At 46.4% G+C, this 21,553-nt stretch overlaps 1 protein-coding gene across 1 annotated transcript in view; it reads right to left on the bottom strand.

Annotated features, from left to right (window-relative positions):
* Positions 1–895: 895 nt before the first annotated feature.
* Positions 896–21,553, bottom strand: part of LOC134453315 (C2 domain-containing protein 2) — a 45,734-nt gene continuing 25,076 nt past the window's right edge. The window contains exons 8-15 of the mRNA XM_063204193.1: positions 19,764–19,828; positions 18,349–18,464; positions 14,377–14,542; positions 13,951–14,061; positions 11,647–11,774; positions 8,011–8,115; positions 7,731–7,905; positions 896–1,251 (exon numbers count right to left, since the gene is read on the bottom strand). Of these exons, the coding sequence (XP_063060263.1) occupies positions 896–1,251; positions 7,731–7,905; positions 8,011–8,115; positions 11,647–11,774; positions 13,951–14,061; positions 14,377–14,542; positions 18,349–18,464; positions 19,764–19,828 (1,222 nt within the window). The remainder of the gene's footprint in view (positions 1,252–7,730; positions 7,906–8,010; positions 8,116–11,646; positions 11,775–13,950; positions 14,062–14,376; positions 14,543–18,348; positions 18,465–19,763; positions 19,829–21,553) is intronic.

Here is a 21,553-nt window from a genome sequence, read left to right as displayed (position 1 = left end):
GCTTGGCTATCGCTCTGCCCACTTGCGCTAATGCTGTGCTGATGCTGATGCCCATGTTGGCTGTGGCGGGGAGGTGACCATCAGTGGGTAGTAAGCTAGGATGGAGGAGGAGGAGGAGAAGGAGGAGGATAAGAAGGAGGAGGTGGAGGAGGAGGTGAAACAGAGCCATGTGGCTCGGCACCACCACCCTCAGCCCCCACTGGAGGAGAGGAAGAGGATGAGGGCATGGCAGGTGGTGGAGGAGAAGTGGAGGAGGAGGAGGAGGGCAGAGGGGCAGGTGGAGGGGAGGTAGTGGAGCATAATAGCAGGGGTGCTTGGCTGTCGCCCTGCCCACTAGCGCTAATGCTGTGGTGGTGGTGTTGATGCCCCTGATGACTGTGGCGACGGCTGGAGGTGGGCAGAGGTGGCGGTGGGGGGGTGGTGGAGGAGGAGGAAGAAGCCAGCCCCAGGGGGGCATAGGAGGGTGCTAGGGGGGCGTGGGCGTCGCTGTGGTGGTGCTGATGGCTGTGGCGTCGACTGTGACTGTGACTGGCGTAGGGCGGCGGGGGCAGGTGGGTGGTGGTGGTGGTGTTGGAGGGGGATGCCGCCAGCGCCTTCCAGGTCTCACCACCGCTGCTGTGGTGGAGGTGGAGCTGGTGGTGGTACTGATGCTGATTGAGCTGATGATGCCCTTGGTCGCTATGGCGACGGCTGGCACCAGCGGGGGCGCAGGAGGAGAAGGAGGAGAGGGAGGAGGAGGGCAGAGGAGGAGGAGCAGGATACTGCTGATGATGCTGATGGTGCAGGTGGTGGCTGTGGCGGCGACTGTGGCTGGGGGCGTAGTCGGACGACGTGGCGGCGTAGGGCCGCTTGAGCGAGTTCACCCCGGCCCCGGGCACCACGGGCAGGCACATGCTCATGCAGACGCCCCCTCCCCCACCGTGGCACACCCGTTGGCCTTGCCCCCCCCCTGCTGCTGGGACCCCGCTTGGGCTTGGGCTTGGGCCCCCCCACCCTTGCCCCCCCCCTTGGAGTCCTTGGAGGAGTCCTGGCTCCCCTTGGAGGACCTGCTGTGGCGCAGCAGCTTGCGGTTGATGATGCGCCTCAGCGTGGCAGTCCTGTGCTGGCGCTCCCTCTCGCCCGCCGCCACCACCGCCGCCTGCTCCGGCTGCTCCAGGTACACCAGGTCGTTGTGCGACTGGCTCATGCCCGGGTCCTTGCGCTGGTGCCGCCGGCGGAAGAACAGCTTGGCACCCTTGTGCAGGAAGCTGCCTGTTGTGTTTTGACGAAGAAGCGGGGACACAAAACAAAACCAACCGATAAGAGTCTCAGTGTACACAGTTTCATTTCATTACATTATTATACAACACTATTACACGACTATAATCAAACATGGCACAAACAAAGGCTAGCATGGCATACCAGCAGCTGTCTGACTCTGAAGATGAGAAACTATTACATCGTCTTAGCACAGCACAGTCAAACAAGGATGGAGCTCTGCACAGCACAGCACAGCTCTATATAAAGATCTCCATTAGGCTACTTATGTTTGTACTTCTACATTAATAACCAGAGACAAGACACACAAACAAATGACAGCTCAATGGATGCAATATCAGTTACATCCTAATGCACTCTAAAGGCCTAATACACACAGGCCTAGCTTACCTGTCACACTCCTAACACAATAACAAGGCCACGGTTACCTGCACCCACATTGATAAAGACACAGCACGAACAAGGAATACCATAATAGCCTGGTGGATATCACCCTAAAGGCCTATACACACAGGCCTAGCTTACCTGCAGTACTCCTAACACAATAACACACATATTGATAAAGACACGGCACGAACAAGGAATAGCGTAATAGCTTGGTGGATTTAACTGGTTGTGATGGCTTTGGCTTAATGGTTAACATTTGAGGCACACTGAAGACTCGTGATGATCACACAGGAATCACAAAAGTCACGCCACAACGCAACTCACTATGGCTCAAGATAAGAGAATCTTGCCCACAGAGCCATGAAAGCAAGACGACTTGCTGGCCGGAAAATATTTGGCAATGAGGAAGCGCCTAAGTATGGTTTGCATGTGTGCTAGTTTGATGAGATGGTGGTGGCATGCAGCAAGTGGTAAGCTTAAGTTTTCGGTAATGAAGGTAATTGGACTAATGACTACCCTGCTCCAGAGAAATGCCACCACTACAGCATGGAGGAAGATGGTCACTGCTAGGGTTCAAGTTTTGGTAAAGGACGTGCTCAACTTCTTGGAAAAAACGAAAGTCTTTGGGTGCGCGATAAAATGGATCAACTTAAGGAAGAAAAATCTGCACTCACAAACTGCGTCTCATTATTTATTTATATTACCACCATGTCCAAAAAGCAAACGTGTTTCGGCTATCAAGTCTTCATCAGTGCGTGGTTGCCAACCCTCTATTGAAATACGGAAGCATCCTGTATTTAGAAATGAAAGTACGGTTCCGAATTGAGCTGAAACCGGACCCCCATTTAAAAAAAAAAAAAAAAATCTGCGCCACTGTCTATTGTGTAACTAACTACACTTACGTTGTGTAACTAGTCACAAGTGTAAACACACAAACACCAGAAAGTTACTCATCAACTGGCTTCAGATCAGAGAAGAACACACTAAGTGGGGAAACGTGATGATGAGCTGCTCCTTTAAAGGGATGGTAAAGTTACAGAGGCTAATGGACATGTAACCAAATGACCTCCCCTGTCACAATGGTCAGAACTGTTTAATTACGACACTTAAAGGGACACTGTGTGAGATTTTTAGTTGTTTATTTCCAGAATTCATGCTGCACATTCACTAATATTACCTTTTTCATGAATACTTACCACCACCATTAAATTCTAAGTATTCATTATGACCGGAAAAAATTCACTTTTCATACATGAAAAGGGGGATCTTCTCCATGGTCCGCCATTTTGAATTTCCAAAAATAGCCATTTTTAGCTGCAAAAATGACTCTACTTGGACCATACTAGAAAATATTTGTTTACTACTTAGTAAACTTTCATGTAAATATCAAATTTGGCGATAGCCAACTCAGTTTCAATGAGCAGCGTAGTTGCAGTACCTTTTTTGACCATTTCCTGCACAGTGTCCCTTTAACATAGACTCTACACTTGCACTTACACTCAACATAGACTCTAGTGGTTAAGACTCCCTCAGGTCAGGTCATGGGGCCACTGGGCTATTTTATGACTCTGTGATCATGTGACATGTGACCATGTGATAAGACACATGTCTGCACTGTGTAGTAGGGTAAACCAACAGGGCACTTCAGCAGACTACAGAGTAGTACCATAGGATGGAGAAGAGAGAAAATTAAACAGAAAATACAAATACATGTATGCTAATTGCCAGGAGAGAGGGGGCCTAGAACCGTTTCCCAATTTCACATAAAATGGGCCCTTTCAGATGATTTTGTCCTGCGCCCAGCCAAAGATGTCAGCGGCCCAGCATGCATATAAAAACTGCAGTACAACTAGCAGCAGAGAGGCATGCAGCTTGTATTAGCCAGCATTAAGCACTGTTAAGACTTATCTTTCACTATTAGGCAACACATGCCAATGAAACCGTGAGATACAGTAAGTGAGATCATGCTTCACTCAATCTGTCTCTTGGTCTTTCTCTTTTATACCAAAACAGGACAATTGTGATGTGAACGCTGTGTAGAATCTTAGGCCTGGAATACAATTGCCGTTTCAGTGGATGCACGCACAGAGGCAGCTGTGTTGTGAACCAACCCGCAGCAGTTCTTTATGTGACGACTAGATGATTATTGTTACGGAGTAGTAGGATGCTACAGGCCTTCACGTGGGAAGTATTCTGACCACAAAGATCAGATGCAGAGGCCAAAAAAAAGTTGTCACTGCCCACTGGTTCTCAACCTTTTTTTAACGAACCTCATCGTAAGGGTGCTGTATAAATATGAATACAGTACTTATCGGCAAGTATACTGCAGGCTGTGTGCATCCTTCACACCAACAACTACACTCCAGGCTTTATGAGTCATATGGATTTCTTCCTTGGTTTCCTTTCAGAACTTTCATGGTGAGTGGGGAATGAATTCTTTGCAGTGTATTTGATAAATACTGCACAGCGACACAAACACACACACTGGAACTTCTTTGATGTTCCAGTAGATGCATGTGTGTTTAATCCTGTTGTTTTTTCCTGTTGCCGTGTCAGGTGATTGGCTTCAGGTTGCTTGTGTACTGTTATCTCATACATATGGTGTCATATGATACTCCATCACATCAGCCTTTCTTTAGGTAATCACACCATGACAGAAACGTTGTGAGCAATTCAAATACAGAACAAAGTTTAATAGACGGTGTGCTACTATTTCTGTCTACTACTTGAACCATTGGTTACATCCAACTCACCCATCTGATTTGAGGAGCGCAATAGTGTGTCATGGTGAAATGTTCCATCACTACAACAGTCTCTACATCTTACATATAGACAGAACCACAACTACAGAGATCTCTACAATAGTGACTACTAGGGGTGTAAATCACAGCCATTGGCGATACGATTCAATATCGATTTATTAAGGGTTACACGATACGATTCAATTTGATTTTTTTTACCAATTACTTTCCCCCTTCTATTATGTTATGGAGCTAGGGCATTGGGCGTACGATACGATACGATTCGATTCGATCGCCGGCCGTAGGGTCGATGTTTCGGTACATAACGATTATTATTTACAGCCCTAGTGACTACATGTACATCTCACACCGTATTTGGACAGCAGGCGTCAATATTCAGTACACCTCATACCGCATTTGGACAGCAGGCGTCAATATTCAGTACACCTCATGCCGTATCAAGACCAAGAGTGAACTACGCTGCCTGGTAGCGTGGGGAGCAGAAGAAGTTTCGCCTTGAATTCGCTGTATAAGCTCCAGACGCAGCATTGACATGTTTGATTCAGCTAATCACATAACGGCTCTGGCTTGACAGCCTGGGACATTCGGAGTACGAGCAGCGTCAGAGCGAATTCGCCTACGATTAGATTGAGTTTAATCGTCAAAATTCACTCTGGTCGCTCAAGAAGCTTCGCTCCTGGTGAATTCGCTTTGGCAGTGCAGGTCGCGTGCCCTCCATAGAGAAATAATGACTTCCGTCGCGTCATTCGCTCCGTTCGCTCCTGGTCTGTACACGGCATTATGGGCAGCAGCACAACTACAGCAGGACTCTACTACTATACACTATAATGCCCCTGCAGGACAAGACACTTACTCAGCAGAGACTTGCTGGTTAGTAGCACTGCCTTCCTCTTTAGGATGGCAAGAAGAGGAGGAGAGAAGAGAAGAAAGAAGAAGGGGAAGAAAAGAGGGATGACATGAGAGAGGAGGGAGGGGGGTGATGAAGGGAAAGGATGGTGAAAACTCAATGAAGAGAGAGGGGGATCAACAAGAGGAGAAAAAGCAGAAAAATAAAGAAAAAGACAAAGAGAAAGGAAAAAAGAGAAGAGACAATGAGCATAACACTGTACTGAGTACGCAGTGGGGCAGGGACAGACAGGAAGCGCCAAGATGAGAGATTAGACAGTACAGTAGGTACGTATAACAGGGTGAGAGATTAGACAGTACAGTAGGTATAAGCTGGATGAGAGATTAGACAGTACAGTAGGTACGTATAAGCTGGGTGAGAGATTAGACAGTACAGTAGGTAGGTATAAGCTGGATGAGAGATTAGACAGTACAGTAGGTACGTATCAGCTGGGTGAGAGATTAGACAGTACAGTAGGTACGTATAAGCTGGATGAGAGATTAGATAGTACAGTAGGTACGTATAAGCTGGATGAGAGATTAGACAGTACAGTAGGTACGTATCAGCTGGGTGAGAGATTAGACAGTACAGTAGGTACGTATCAGCTGGGTGAGAGATTAGACAGTACAGTAGGTACGTATACGCTGGATGAGAGATTAGACAGTACAGTAGGTACGTATAAGCTGGGTGAGAGATTAGACAGTACAGTAGGTACGTATAAACTGGATGAGAGATTAGACAGTACAGTAGGTACGTATAAGCTGGGTGAGAGATTAGACAGTACAGTAGGTACGTATCAGCTGGGTGAGAGATTAGACAGTACAGTAGGTACGTATACGCTGGATGAGAGATTAGACAGTACAGTAGGTACGTATAAACTGGATGAGAGATTAGACAGTACAGTAGGTACGTATAAGCTGGATGAGAGATTAGACAGTACAGTAGGTACGTATAAGCTGGGTGAGAGTAGAGCGGCAGTGCTGCAGAGAGTGAGGGTTAGCCTGGCAAGTGTAGCCTGATGTGATAACCGCTTTCTTATTTCGTTTTCTAGCTTCTTAAGTTGTGATAGGCCACCGCTCATCTGTTTAGAAGGTGCAGGATTCAGTAGAAATTTCTGTATAAAAAGAAGACAATCCGCACACTTCAGGCCTATTTTTGTGCAAAGAAGCTTTCTAGCTTCTGAAATGAAATGAGATTCAGCGGTGACACCAGGTGGCACCGAGCCTGGGAAAAGCGATGTTGCCTTGGTGCACATTTCCATCTGAATGACAACTTTGTTGTTGTTGTAACCACATAAATCACAGGTTATTAAAGTGAAGATTCGGGATTATGCAATGCATTATGCACATCATAAAAACTTCATGGTAAAAAACATGCCGCTTCTACAAAAAACAATTCTGTTTTATGAGGGTCAAAGGTTAACGGATTGTTTATAATTCCCAGGACGGTGCAGCGCCAGAGCGAGGAGCACAAGGCCCTTTTCTGGCTCTTAACTTGCAAAGTGCAACGATACACACACAGCCAAAATAGAAGATATTTCTGGACTTGGCGACGGCTCCCTTGAGGACATCAGATTCTCTTCAGGGGACTCTAGGGTGACCAAAACTCTTAACTCTTGACTCTTTACCAGGAACAGCACTACAAACATGTAACTCTTTGGAAGACTTGTTTGGTTGTTTTCATATAAACAAACTTTCGCAAGCTAAAAAAAGACTCGATTTTAGACTTTTAAGACAAGTTTTAGGAATCTTTAGGAATCAAGTCAGTATTCTGTTCCTTTGCCAGATAGTTTTCTCTTGTTCCAAGCAAATGTGCCTTCAATTAACTGAAAAAAAAAGCAGATGCTGCCTCATATTTGGCAAATTTAGAAGATAGTTCTGGAGCTTATCAGAGTTCCCTTGACTCAAAGGCCTCCTGGGTAACTGTTGACGTGACGACCATAAAACAGAAACAGAAAGGCATGAGTGGCGTTCCGTTCCCACCAAAACATACTGAAGCTACTGGTCACCCATGGCAACCTTCAAGCTGTAGCTGTCAGGGAAAAGGAGAAGTGCGGCAGTTGTCAGCAACTGGATTTTGTCAATGGCCTTGAAAGCAGAAGAGGAAGTCCAGTTGCTTACAACTAAAATCTTTGGATTATATGATCTGGATGAATGAGCAATCTTCAGGGCACGCACACACACACACACACACACACACACACACACACACACACACACACACACACACACACACACACACACACACACACACACACACACACACACACACACACACACACACACACACGCGCACGCACGCACGCACGCACACACACACACACACAAATAAATGATACTCTACTACTCTAATCTACACATACGACACACATGCACAAACACACTCACACACATTCTTATACACCCACCCCCTCCCCCTCCCCCCCTCTCCTGCCTCACCTTTGCTCTTCTTGAGTCCGGTCTCAGACGTGCAGAGAGAGAGCGATGCCTTATCCGCGTCCGGGTCCTCTCCTTCCCCCTCCCCCTCCCCTGTCTGACTCTCCCAGTCTTCCACAACCACCCCCGCCCCTGCACCCGCCTCCGCCTCCGCCGCACCCCCCACGGCCCCCACCGCCTGCCCGTTACTGGGCCCCTCATGGGGGTCATCGGGGTGGTGGTGGTGGGGCTTGGTGGTGTTGTTGAGCTCTGGCGCCGCCCCTGTGGCAATGGCGTTGGGGACGTCGTTGGGGAGAGGGGCGTCGCCGTGCCCTTGGGACATGGAGGCGTCCATGGAGGCGGCGTAGCCAGCCATCAGAGCCACCTCCTCATCCTGAGACAGGGGAGCCTGGAGGAGGAGAAGAGGAGGAGGAGGAGGAGGAGGAGGAGAAGAGGAGAGAGGAGAGGAGAGGAGAGGAGAGGAGAGGAGAGGAGAGGAGAGGAGAGAAGAGGGGCAGGAGAGGAGAGGAGGAGGAGGAGAAGAGAGGAGGAGAGGAGAGGAGAGAAGAGAGGAGGAGGAGAAGAGAGGAGGAGAGGAGAGGAGAGGTGAGGAGAAGAGAGGAGAGGGGCGGAGAGGAGAGGAGAGGAGGGGAGAGGGGTTCAGGAGAAGAGAGGAGAGGTGAGGAGAAGAGAGGAGAGGGGGAGGAGAAGACAGAAGAGGAGAAGAGAGGAGAGGAGAGGAGAAGAGAGGAGAGGAGAGGAGAGGAGGAGGAGGAGGAATGAGGAGAGGAGAGGAGAAGAGAAGAGAAGAGAAGAGAAGAGAAGAGAAGAGAAGAGAAGAGAAGAGAAGAGAAGAGGAGAGGAGAGGAGAGAAGAGAAGAAGAGAGTTAAGTAGAGCAGGGCAGAGCAGAATAGAAAACAGTAGAGTAGAGTAGAATAGAATAGAATGCACTTAATTGTTACTGCAGGCACACTAGGGATATCACAACATTACTACCATCTTTAGAAAGTAAGTGTAGCTTTCGACTACACAGTGGAAGTTGAACTAAAGGTACAGAACACCATGTGCAAAACTTCTTTCCACTTCCCACAGAGTCTGGCTGCTGTCCACAGGCAATGCAATGTAAAGCACAGGCAATGGCCGAAATGTGACTGGTTATAATGCTAATGTAATGTTAGCTTATGGATATAGTATAATGGATGTGTAGAGTTGGGTTATGACTGTAACGGTGATGCAGTTTCGTGTATATGGACACACAATGGTAATATGCTGCCGTCACCATAGATACTCTGGTGGTGTAATGCTTTAGGAGGGGAGGACTCACATAGTGGAAGCGAGCTAACATGCACATTACTGCATTCTCCACAGTGGAGCAAGTATATCCCCCAACAATGATGCATGTGATGGAAAGGACATGCTTCGCTACGCATTGATGCATAAATGGCAGCTGAAGCATGGCCCATTTGCAGGGGTGGGGAACCTTTTTCATTTGAGGGGCCACCTCAAATTTCTCCAAGGGCTGTAAAAGTCCTCCAAGGGCTGCACTATGCACACAAACCAGGATTTCTCCCTGCACTTTAGGCCGGCCTATATCGAAGGCAGTCACCTTTAAAACAGACATACCTTCTCTATGTCCCTGGCCTTGAATATAACTTAATTGTATTACAAATGCAATTTGTAAGATTAATTTACAAAATATGTCACATTCCATGTGAAGCTGCATAACATTAAAATGACACCAGGGGGCCAGATAAAACGGCCCTCAAGATCATAGGATGTAGGTTCATTCAGACATAGGTTCCTCTCCCCATAGAGCTTGAAAGTCCCGCCCCTTAGTTCCGCATTTCACGGGACCTAAGCTGACCATCTAACAACATGGTAGCGAGTAAATATCTTCCGATCTGAGTCATTACATGCGCTGGGCTACAGAGGCTAGATAAACATTATTCATGCAGAAGTATCAATGTTTTGTTCCGAGGCCGTCTGCATGAAAAATGTGAAGAAACACAGCTTTCTAAAAAGTTTAGGGGTTCGTACGAAAAAATAAACTAAATAAAATATCAGAAACAACATATGTGGAGCTCGTGGCACAACTCGAAGGGGATCGAAATATAATTTTAATACCGCCATTGGATTACATGCTACGATTTTCGGCTAAAAACGCTGTTGAGGTCCCATGAAATCGGGGGAAGTGACGTCACTTTCAAGCTCGATTAGGGAGAGAACATTGAGTTGCACCTGTGTATGAAATGCGCTATACAAATAAACTGGCCTTGCCTTGCCTAGTGAGCTCTTGAGTTAGGGACACGGTGCTTCTGCAGTGTTGTGGACGCAGGCCGAAGACTACTGTATCAGCAGCTGTTATCAGCGTGTGAACCACGTTGACAGGAAGTCAAGGCTGTTAGCCGCAGTGAAAGTGACCTCAGCAACAGGGTTGCCAGATGAGGCTGATAATTTCCAGCCCAAAAAATGCTCAAAACCCGCCTAGAAGCACAAAATCAAAATGGGCGGGTTTTTCTGCTGAATGCCATTTTTACCCGCACAAGGCCATCCTAAGCAGCCCAATTGGACGGGAAACAGCCCAATCTGGCAACACTGCTCAGCAATCCCTTACCCTGCCCTGCCCTACCCCTCACTTCACACTACAGTGGCATTTTTACGGACTACAGGGTCTTAGCTTAAACTATGTATTCTACAGTAAAGTGTCTTGTTTTAAAGGGACACTGTGTGAGATTTTTAGTTGTTTATTTCCAGAATGCATGCTGCCCATGCACTAATGTTACCTTTTTCATGAATACTTACCACCACCATCAAATTCTAAGTATTCATTATGACTGGGAAAATTGCACTTTTCATACATGATAAGTGGGATCCTCTCCATGGTCCGCCATTTTGAATTTCCAAAAATAGCTATTTTTAGCTGCAAAAATGACTTGGACCATACTAGAAAATATTTGTTTATTACTTGGAAAACTTTCATGTAAAGATCAAATTTGGCAATTTTAATGAGCAGCATAGTTGCAGTACCCTTTTTGGCCATTTCCTGCACAGTGTCCCTTTAAACCATTTTAGCCTGATGACTCGTATATGTCGTTCAACTTTTGGTGCCTGGAGACAAATATATACAGGCTCATGAGATTTTAGCTTTTTTAATAAAAATGTGGGTATGTTACAACTGAATGAACACATTATAATGCACGATGAGGGTCTTTGGGTTTAAATGCAACTTATTTGATGTTTTTATCGGCATCAGAGGCTAAGATATTTAGGTTTTTATAGGCTGAGGGCAACTTTTCCAACAAGGGCTTAGGGATTCAGCAGGCGTTTCTTGAAGGTGCTTTAGGCATCAATGGGTTGGCAATGTATGCTGCCACCATTAGATTAATGTCTCCTGAGTCATGTCTGACAGCGTGGTCAATGTTTACCCAAAACACATGGAGAGCAAATGGGGTCACGCATTAGCTGTGATGAGGGCGTGGGGACAAGGCTGTGTGATATGAGACTTCCGTTAGTTTGTGTTTGTGTGTGTGTGTGTGTGTGTGTGTGTGTGTGTGTGTGTGTGTGTGTGTGTGTGTGTGTGTGTGTGTGTGTGTGTGTGTGTGTGTGTGTGTGTGTGTGTGTGTGTGTGTGTGTGTGGCTGAGAGAGAGAGAGTGTGTGTGTGTATAGAACTATGTGAGGGTTTGCGTGTGTGTGCGCGCGTGTGTGTGTGCGTGTGTGTGTGTGTGTGTGTGTGGCTGAGAGAGAGAGTGTGTGTGTGTGTGTGTATAGAACTATGTGAGGGTTTGTGTGTGCGCGTGCGTGTGTGCGTGTGTGTGTGTGTGTGTGTGTGTGTGTGTGTGTGTGTGTGTGTGTGTGTGTGTGTGTGTGTGTGTGTGTGTGTGTGTGTGTGTGTGTGTGTGTGTGTGTGTGTGTGTGTGTGTGTGTGTGCTGTGCTGCACCTTGGTGACTCCTGATATGATGATGGTGCTCTTCTTGACGGGGGACTTGGCCTTCTGTCGGGCCGACTCCTGCAGCTGCCGGATGGCCGCCTCAGCCACCGGGTCCGTCCCATTCAGCATCAGCAACTCTGGAGGGGGAGAGGGGGACAGCTGTTAGTTACAGGGTATTGGTTACAGCCTCTACAGTAGAGCAATGTGGGGAGCTCTGGAGGGAGAGGGGGACAGCTTTTATTCACAGGGTATTGGTTACAGTCCCTACAGTAGAGCAATGTGGGGAGCTCTGGAGAGTGACAGCTGTTATTTACAGGGTATTGGTTACAGTCCCTACAGTAGAGCAATGTGGGGAGCTCTGGAGGGGGACAGCTGTTAGTTACAGGGTATTGGTTACAGTCCCTACAGTAGAGCAATGTGGGGAGCTCTGGAGGGAGAGGGGGACAGCTTTTATTCACAGGGTATTGGTTACAGTCCCTACAGTAGAGCAATGTGGGGAGCTCTGGAGAGTGACAGCTGTTATTTACAGGGTATTGGTTACAGTCCCTACAGTAGAGCAACGTGTTAGTTGGAAACTTTATTATCCCCAATGGGGAATTTTTTGTCAGCAAGTAAGGTACACATAAGGCAGGTTGTATTGCCTATGACATGATAGAAACAAAGATTTAACACATACAATACACACCTAGATATAACATATATGACATGACAAAAGGCAGGACAGGACAGGAAAAACTATTTAACAGTTCCACTCAACTTTCAACTTCACTGATGTCACAAAATGACCAAATGCAATGGTGTGCAAAAACTGCTGGCTGTGCAAGTACATTGAAAGCGAAAAAAGAAAGCCCATTGGGAACCTCCAACTCCCATACATTAGGTAGGGGAAGTGAATAGCACTAAGTAGGCCTATCCTATATCAAGTATACTAGAGGAATGTGCACAAAACAGCAAGAGGAAGTAAGTAAATAAATAAAAAACAACCTTAGAATAAAACCCTGTGCGGAGCAAAAGACGAAGGAAGAGACAGTAATAGAGAAACAGGCAGGTGGGCCAGCAGGCAGACTGATTGCTGTATAATCGTGTATAATCAAAAATTCCTTTATACCTCATTCAATCAAGCTACTGAATAAACAGGGAATAAGAGAGATTGCGTGGGAAAAAATGGACCTCTGTAGCTAGTGTTGGTACTGTTGGTGGGGATGGAAACTAGGGTAAAAGCTGGGAGGGGGATATGTAGACATGAATGTATCCTTGTTTTTACTATTTTTTATTTAAATCATGGAATGGATGTAACCTAGTTATTTATTGCAGGGTGAAGGTGTGGTTGGTTGTAGGACGGTGTGTGTGTGTGTGTGTGTGTGTGTGTGTGTGTTGGGGGTACTGAGCTGTGTGTGTGCGCGTGTGTGTGTGTGGGGGTGAGGGGGGTGTATTGAGTGTGTGTGTGTGTGGGGGGGGGGGGCATGTATGGACTGGATGGGTCAGGGGCAGTGGGTTAGGACATCCAGTGCTTCTGAGCATGTGCAATGTTTTTCTTGTGAGTGAATTCTATTGTTATTGTTGTACTGTTGTTTGTTTCTCTGTGTTGGTGTCATGTGTCCTATGTGTCCTATGTGTTTTATGATGCTGCAACCTCCCTGTCTTCAAAGAAAATTTCTCCTTTGTGTAGACTAATAAAGAAACCTAAACCTAAACCTATCCAGGCAGACAGACAGACATACAGACAGATGGGCGGGCGGATGGACGGACAGACGGACAAACAGACAGACAGAAGGACGGATGGACAGACAGGTGAGCTGCTTTCAGACTTGTCATGAGAGGCTTTTCCTCCCAAGAGAAATGATAGAAGTGAAAGATGAGAACATTCTGGAGATTCCAGACGCTCTCCTCCAGGTGTGGTGGTCTGACTGCACATAAACCCAAAGGACATGCTGACACAGGCATGCTCACACACACACACACACACACACACACACACACACACACACACACACACACACACACACACACACACACACAAACCACACACACACATACACGCTCACACACACACACATACATGCTCACACACACACACACACACACACACACACACACACACACACACACACACACACACACACACACACACACACACACACACACATACATGCTCACACACACACATACATGCTCACACACACACACACACACACACACACACACACACACACACACACACACACACACACACACACACACACACACACACACACACACACACACACACACACACACAGACACAGACACAGACACACACACACACACTCCTACCTGTGTCTGAGGAGGACAGGGCTTTGCTGACTGTGGCCGTCAGCATGCTGGGCTGCTCTGATACTCTCCTCTGGGACATCTTGGCTTTGGTAGGAGGCTTCATGGGAGTTTCTGCAAACACATTACGGTACAAGTCAAGTGGAATTCATTGTCAAAAATGTATGTAATAGGGTTAACAAAGAAGTTTGAAATTGCATTTGACCAGTCTCCAGTGAGCTGTTTAAAACATATAAATAAGACATTGACATTTAACCCCTCCGTCCCCCAGCTAACACACACACACACACACACAGACACACGCACGCACGCACGCATGCACGCACGCGCACACACACGCACGCGCACACACACACACACACACAGACTTTGCATGACTACAAAAACTGTCTGCCAACTAAAGTAGGACATGTGTGTCCCGTTCCTTACCCAGGAGGCTCGGGGGCAGGGCTCGTCCCGGCTTGCTCTTGACGGCGGTGATGGTGGTGACGACGGTGCCGCAGGGCATGACGGTGCGGTCCATCTCCACGCGCTTCTGGGACGCCGGCGTGGGCGTCTGCCAGGTGCGCACCTCGCTCGGCTCCAGGTAGGTGAACTAAGAGGAGGGAAGGCGAGGGATTGGTTAGAGATAGATAGATAGATAGATAGATAGATAGATAGATAGATAGATAGATAGATAGATAGATAGATAGATAGATAGATAGATAGATAGATAGATAGATAGATAGATAGATAGATAGATAGATAGATAGATAGTTCGGCTCCAGGTAGGTAAGAGGAGGAGGGAAGGCGAGGGATTGGTTGTAGCAGTTAAAGGAGCACTCCTGCCAATTTCAATATGCTGTTGTATCGCTCGCACTGCCCTTGACTTTTCAATATCCGGTGATGCTGCATTTTTCGGCTCAGCCCTTTTCCGAGATATGAGCTATTTTAATGGGGGCAGCTTTTGTTAACATTACAAAAAACATTACCATAGGCCTACTCCAAATATTTTCCCAAAAGGTATCACTGTTTGCTAGTAGTCAGCTGATGTTGCATAACCTTTTGGATGTTTTTGGGAATAAATACAAATATTTTCTTGAAATGTAAACAAACATTGCAATGACCCCATTACAATGACCAGGATCTCGGAAAAGGCTGAAGAAGAAAAAAAAAATCTCAGGTACTGACAAGTCCAGGGTGGTGTGAACATTACAACTGCATGTTGAAATTGGCTGGAGTTATCATTTAATGTAATAACCCAACCAACTACTAGACACACAAGTCTAGTATACACACGCAAGAGTTCCTATGTGCTTGGACTACTAGTTTATGCAAAAATGGCAAATAAAGTACTTTGAACTTTGAACTTCGAACTTATCCCAGGGATGTCTTAACCCAGGCCTGGGGATCCAATCTGGCCAGTGGTGTCATTTCATTTGGCCCGCGAGATCAGTTCGAATGTATACTACACATGTGTTGGCCCACATTCGCCATGAACACATCACATACAACAGCCCATAAAGTGCATCAGTGCTGATATATCACTCATACACAACAGAATACACGTACGTACACATTAATATTCCCCCACATCAGCTAAAACGTAAGAAGCTTTTTGGGTGAGTTTTCTGGCATGGGTGTCTGCCAAATTCTGTATGCCCCTCACTCATCCCCAGGTAAGGGAACTCTGGAAGGAAGTAGAAGGGATGGCAACAACTATTCAGCCGATAAGATCCCTAAAAACCCAGCTAATAGCCAATCCCTACTTTGGTGATATCCAGTCCAGTTAATGCCCTGCTTCGCAAATACCCTGCACCTGGGAAACACATTACAAACGAAGCGGGCCATTCCACATGGTTTTGTACTGTATGCCTTTTTATGGTATTGCACAGCTGTTAATCTCTCTGGAGAGAAGAGAAGAGAAGAGAAGAGAAGAGAAGAGAAGAGAAGAGAAGAGAAGAGAAGAGAAGAGAAGAGAAGAGAAGAGAAGAGAAGAGAAGAGGAGAGGAGAGGAGAGGAGAAGAGAAAAGGAGAAGAGAAGAGAAGAGAAGAGAAGAGAAGAGAAGAGAAGAGAAGAGAAGAGAAGAGAAGAGAAGAGAAGAGAAGAGAAGAGAAGAGAAGAGGAGAATAGAAAAGGAGAGGAGAAGAGAAAAGGAGAGGAGAGGAGAGGAGAGGAGAGGACAGGAGAGGAGAGAAGAGAAGAGAAGAGAAGAGAAGAGAAGAGAAGAGAAGAGAAGAGAAGAGAAGAGAAGAGAAGAGAAGAGAAGAGAAGAGAAAAGGAGAGGAGAGGAGAGGAGAGGAGAGGAGAGGAGAGGAGAGGAGAGAGGAGAGAGGAGAGGAGATGAGAGGAGATGAGAAAAGAAGAGAGGAGAGGAGAGGAGAGGAGAGGAGAGGAGAGGAGAGGAGAGGAGAGGAGAGGATCTAAATTCAACTCTGAGTGCCCTTAAAGCGTCTGGTCTGTTATTTCTCTTGAGTGCAGTTTTCCATGAGTGAGCTCTCTAGCATTGGGGGAGCCGTGCAGAGTCCGGTTTCAGACTTTGAAGGCTACCAGTGAATCCCGCAGAACATTTGTTACTCAAGGGGTGGGGTTGTTAGCCGGTATCTGAGACATATCTTTATAGGAAAGGCTATGTCGTGCCTTCTTCTCGTAAGAAATACAACTGATGAACCTCCAAAAATAAATGGCTACAACAATTTATTTGTGAAGGTACTTCAGAAATTACGACCACAGTGCAAAGTCTTCTTTTCGGAGGACCTAGTCAGGCTGGCATGTGTTTCTTGTCAAGGTTGCTGCTTTAATCTATTGATGCCTAAAGCACCCACAAAAAAACGCCTGCTGAATGCCTAAGCCCTTTTTAGGAAAAGTTGCCCTCAGCCAATAAAAACCCAAATATTTCAGTCTCTGAAGCACATAAAAACATGAGATATTGCATTTAAACTATAAGACCCTCATCTTGCATTAGAATGTGTTCATTCAGCTCCAATTATCATAACACTATTTTTAATAATAAAAAAAATATCTCATATGTCATGAACCTGGATGCTGTGTCATGCATCTCCAGGCCCCAAAGGTCAATGTTGCAACATCCAGCATCAATGGGTTAACTATTAATGTGCTGGAGGAAACCCTGACTGGGCTAGTGTGACTAACACCTATTGAGGAAGCAGCGTGTGAGTGAAGACACTGTGCCGATGACCACAGACACCTACACTGCATGAGTGCCTTGCAATATGCGACCTTGCCTCCTCCACTTGCTTCTCGTCATGATGACATCACTGACAACAGCATTATATTTCAATATCTTGCAAAAGCTCAATTGTAGAGTCTTTTTCTCATTTGCAATTTGGATGGTGAATGAAAAACAGTCCCTCAAAAGTTGTTGTGGCTATGAGCTGGGAAACTTTATCGTTTTCTCCACGGAGGAGGGGCAGGAGGCGGGACGAGGAGACAAGCGCAAGTGGAGGAGGCAAGGTCGCATATTAAAACGCACTCCTTCTCTCCTACAAGGCCAGGCAAATGGCAAATGGTTTTAGGGCAGTGTTTCTCAACGGGGGCGCTTCAGGCCCCCAGGAGGGCGTTGGGGAGCCCTAGGGGGGCGTTGAGAAGGATACATCCGAGTGAGGGTTTAGTTATCATTGCGGGGGCATTAGTCTATTTTATTTCTCAATACTAAGGGGGGCATTGGCTGGCTTACTGTATGATGAGGTCAAGAGGGGCGTTGGGAGGCTTATGAGGACAAGGGAGCGTTTCTTCAAAACAGTTTGAAAATCACTGTGTTAGGGCACGGGGCATGTCATAAATGCAACTTTGCTGTATGCAATGTGGAGTGCTATGTCATGGTGACAATGAGATTTTCCCTGTGTAACTTTCACTTTCACCTCAGTGTCCCTGTTCAGTGTGAGTACAAATCCAGACACTCAAAAAGAGCAGGACTGATAGTGGAAAAAGTAGTCAGGATTATTTTTTTTTTTCAACTAAATATGAGAAACACAGCAAAAACGGACATCATGCTAGTCCAAATATCAAACAAAAGTTATTACAGTGTTGTGAGGTGTCTTCTGGTACCCCTAACTTTTGGGATGATATTTGAAGTAAAATATTTTTTTCTCAGTAGTAAAAGTGGCGGTCAACACATCTTTGATCATTAGTGCATATTTACCTCAGTAGTTAAAGTGGAGATCACCACATGTCTTTACCTCAGTAGTTAAAGTGGAGATCACCACATGTCTTTACCTCGGTAGTTAAAGTGGAGATCACCACATGTCTTTACCTCGGTAGTTAAAGTGGAGATCACCACATGTCTTTACCTCGGTAGTTAAAGTGGCGGTCACCACATGTCTTTACCTCAGTAGTTAAAGTGGCGGTCACCACATGTCTTTACCTCAGTAGTTAAAGTGGCGGTCACCACATGTCTTTACCTCAGTAGTTAAAGTGGCGGTCACCACATCTTTGGTCATTAGTGCAAACGTCTGCTGTCCTCTGGGATGTTTCTTCACCAGGTCAAACGGGACAGACACCTGGCCGAGCACGCAACCTAGAGACACACACATACATGCAGGCACACACACACACACACACACATCCACACCAAAAGACACACACACACATTAGGAGCAGCAATTGAGAAAAGCGGTGTGCATGTGCACGCAGCCTAGAGACACACTCACACACACACACACACACACACATGCACACAAATGCACACACACACACACACACACACATGCACACAGAAAGACACACACACGCACACACACCAACAGACACACATACATCCACACCAAAAGACACACGCACACACACACCAAAAGACACACACACACACACACACACACACACACACACACACACACACACACACACACACACACACACACACCAAGACACAAACACACACATGCATCCACACCAAAAGACACACACACACACATTAGTAGCTGCAATTGAGAAAAGCGGTGTGCATGTGTGAGGGTGTATGTGTGTGAGGACACACACACACACACAAACACACACACACACACACACACACACACACACACACACACACACACACACACACACACACACACACACACACACACACACACACACACACACACACACACACACACACACTCTCTCTCACACACACCAGTAGCTGCAAGTGAGAAGAGCGGTCTGCATGTGTGAGGTCGCTGGTAGGTTATCTTGTTTGGTCAACAAATAGTGCCTAAGTGCTTAAGTGTCTGTGCGTGCCCCGTGTGGTGTGTGTGTGTGTGTGTGTGTGTGTGTGTGTGTGTGTGTGTGTGTGTGTGTGTGTGTGTGTGTGTGTGTGTGTGTGTGTGTGTGTGTGTGTGTGTGTGTGTGTGTGTCTTTCATTACTTCTCTTGTGATCCTGCCACAAGAACAGATTTGGAGCCCAGCGCCAGGAAGAAAAACCCTGTCCATATCAAGTGTCTACTCTTGCAGAAGAGAAGAGAAGAGAAGAGAAGAGAAGAGAAGAGAAGAGAAGAGAAGAGAAGAGAAGAGAAGAGAAGAGAAGAGAAGAGAAGAGAAGAGTAGAGAGGAGAGGAGAAGAGGAGAGAAGAGAAGAGAAGAGAAGAGAGAGAGAAGAGAGAGAGAAGAGAAGGGAAGAGAAGAGAAGACAAGAGAAGAGAAAAGAGAAGAGAAGGGAAAAGAGAAGAGAAAAGATAAGAAAAGACGATGGAAGAAGAGAAGAGAAGAGAAGAGAAGAGAAGAGAAGAGAAGAGAAGAGAAGAGAAGAGAAGAGAAGAGAAGAGAAGAGAAGAGAAGAGAAGAGAAGAGAAGAGAAGAGAGCTGGAGAGGCCTAAAAGGAGGTGAAGTTACTACTTACTCTCTTGAGGGCTCTCTGTGTTCACCAGCTGAATAGTCAGCTCTTTGGATCTCCCATTCAACTCACTGGAAAAGAGCACATTTAAGTGGTGAACATTTAAAATAATAATAAAATTAGCATGCATTAGCAGGGAAACAATGGGGAATCTTTGTCTAATGACTGCTCTGAATGATTCCTGTTATTGTCATTGCACTGCTGCAAGACTTGACAGTATTTATAAGTTTTACATATTGTATTCAACAACAACAACAACAATATATATATATATATAATATTCTTTATTAACACAGTATCAGTTCAAGCAGAATCCATTTGTGTGACTGTTGTGAATTATGACACTAGAAACAGATTTTATGCCCAATTCACCCAGAAATCAAACAAAATTCCAAAGGGTTCGCAGACTTTATCCTTTAGCCACTTTATACTTTAGCCACTGTATGTGTGAGCAAGCGGAGGAGTAGTCCCAGAATAGGACACAGTGTGTGTGTGTGTGTGTGTGTGTGTGTGTGTGTGTGTGTGTGTGTGTGTGTGTGTGTGTGTGTGTGTGTGTGTGTGTGTGTGTGTGTGTGTACGGGTGTATGCGTGTGTACGGGTGTGCGTGTGTGCGCACGTGGGTGTGTGCGCGCATGCGTGTGTGCGCACGTGGGTGTGTGTGCGACTCACAATATGAAGGGCTGCTGTGTGTGTGTGTGTGTGCGACTCACAATATGAAGGGCTGCTCCTAACTCCTATTTTGGTGCTTTCAACACACTATGTGTGTGTGTGTGCGCATGTGTGTGTGTGTGTGGGTGGGTGCGTGTGGGTGTTGCACGGCTGTGTGTCTGCATGCATAAATGTCTGTGTGTGTGTGTGTGTGTGTGTGTGTGTGTGTGTGTGTGTGTGTGTGTGTGTGTGTGTGTGTGTGCGTGCATTTGGATGCTTGTGCGCCTTTGTGTGCCTGCATGCATGCTTGTGTGTGTATCAGAGCATGGCAACCCGACCGAAGCCCGACGGGCCGGGTCGGAACCCGACGGGCCGGGCCGGACTCGGACAAAAAAAATAGAATATCTGTCGGACTCGGGTCGGGCTCGGGCTTGAACCAAACAGACATTGTGAAAATTGTAAGCAATCAGAGGAAACGTTTCAGTTCATGCAAACGGCAGTTTTGTGATTAAAAAAATAAGTAGGCTAATTGAATATGCATAAATGAAAATGTTGGTAGGCTACTCGTGCGAGTGATTATTATTGGCTGTATGCACGCGCCAGTTACCAGTGGCAACATGGACGCTCACTCCCAGTCAGCCGAGCAGGAATGCCGAGTCAACTTGCTTTCTTAATAAGCGCCAAATACAGTTGTCAGTGAACGCGTGGTCTTTTGTTGTAGGCCTAGTGTAGGCCATGTTTTAGCATGCCTTCGGTGCTGTCTTAAATGTTCAACATAAAATTACGAAGTTTGTCACTGCATTGCTCGCCAAGGATTACATTTCCAGCAAGGGGTAGCAAGGAGCATAATATGGATTAAAGAAGACGCACACGCTACGTGGAGTTGCCTAAGGTAGGGGCGAAGAGGTTTCCTGTTACTACTTTGTCCGCTGTGACATTTCATGTCCTTCACGTAGGTTCTTAATTCTTGTCACTTTTACTGTAGCCTACAGTTGTAACTATGCGCGTGCAACCTTTCCTGATTTTATATTGACCGCATGGACATCAGGGGAAATGACATTCTCTTGGAGGGCCGAACAGGCTACTGTTCTTCGGGGTGAACTTATAGCCCATCCTTCTTAACGACAAGGAGTGGCATCTTCACCGGC

The sequence above is a fragment of the Engraulis encrasicolus genome, chromosome 7, assembly GCF_034702125.1.
Source record: "Engraulis encrasicolus isolate BLACKSEA-1 chromosome 7, IST_EnEncr_1.0, whole genome shotgun sequence".
NCBI classification, from domain to species: Eukaryota; Metazoa; Chordata; class Actinopteri; order Clupeiformes; family Engraulidae; genus Engraulis; species Engraulis encrasicolus.
This window is presented reverse-complemented; position numbering and strand designations above follow the sequence as displayed.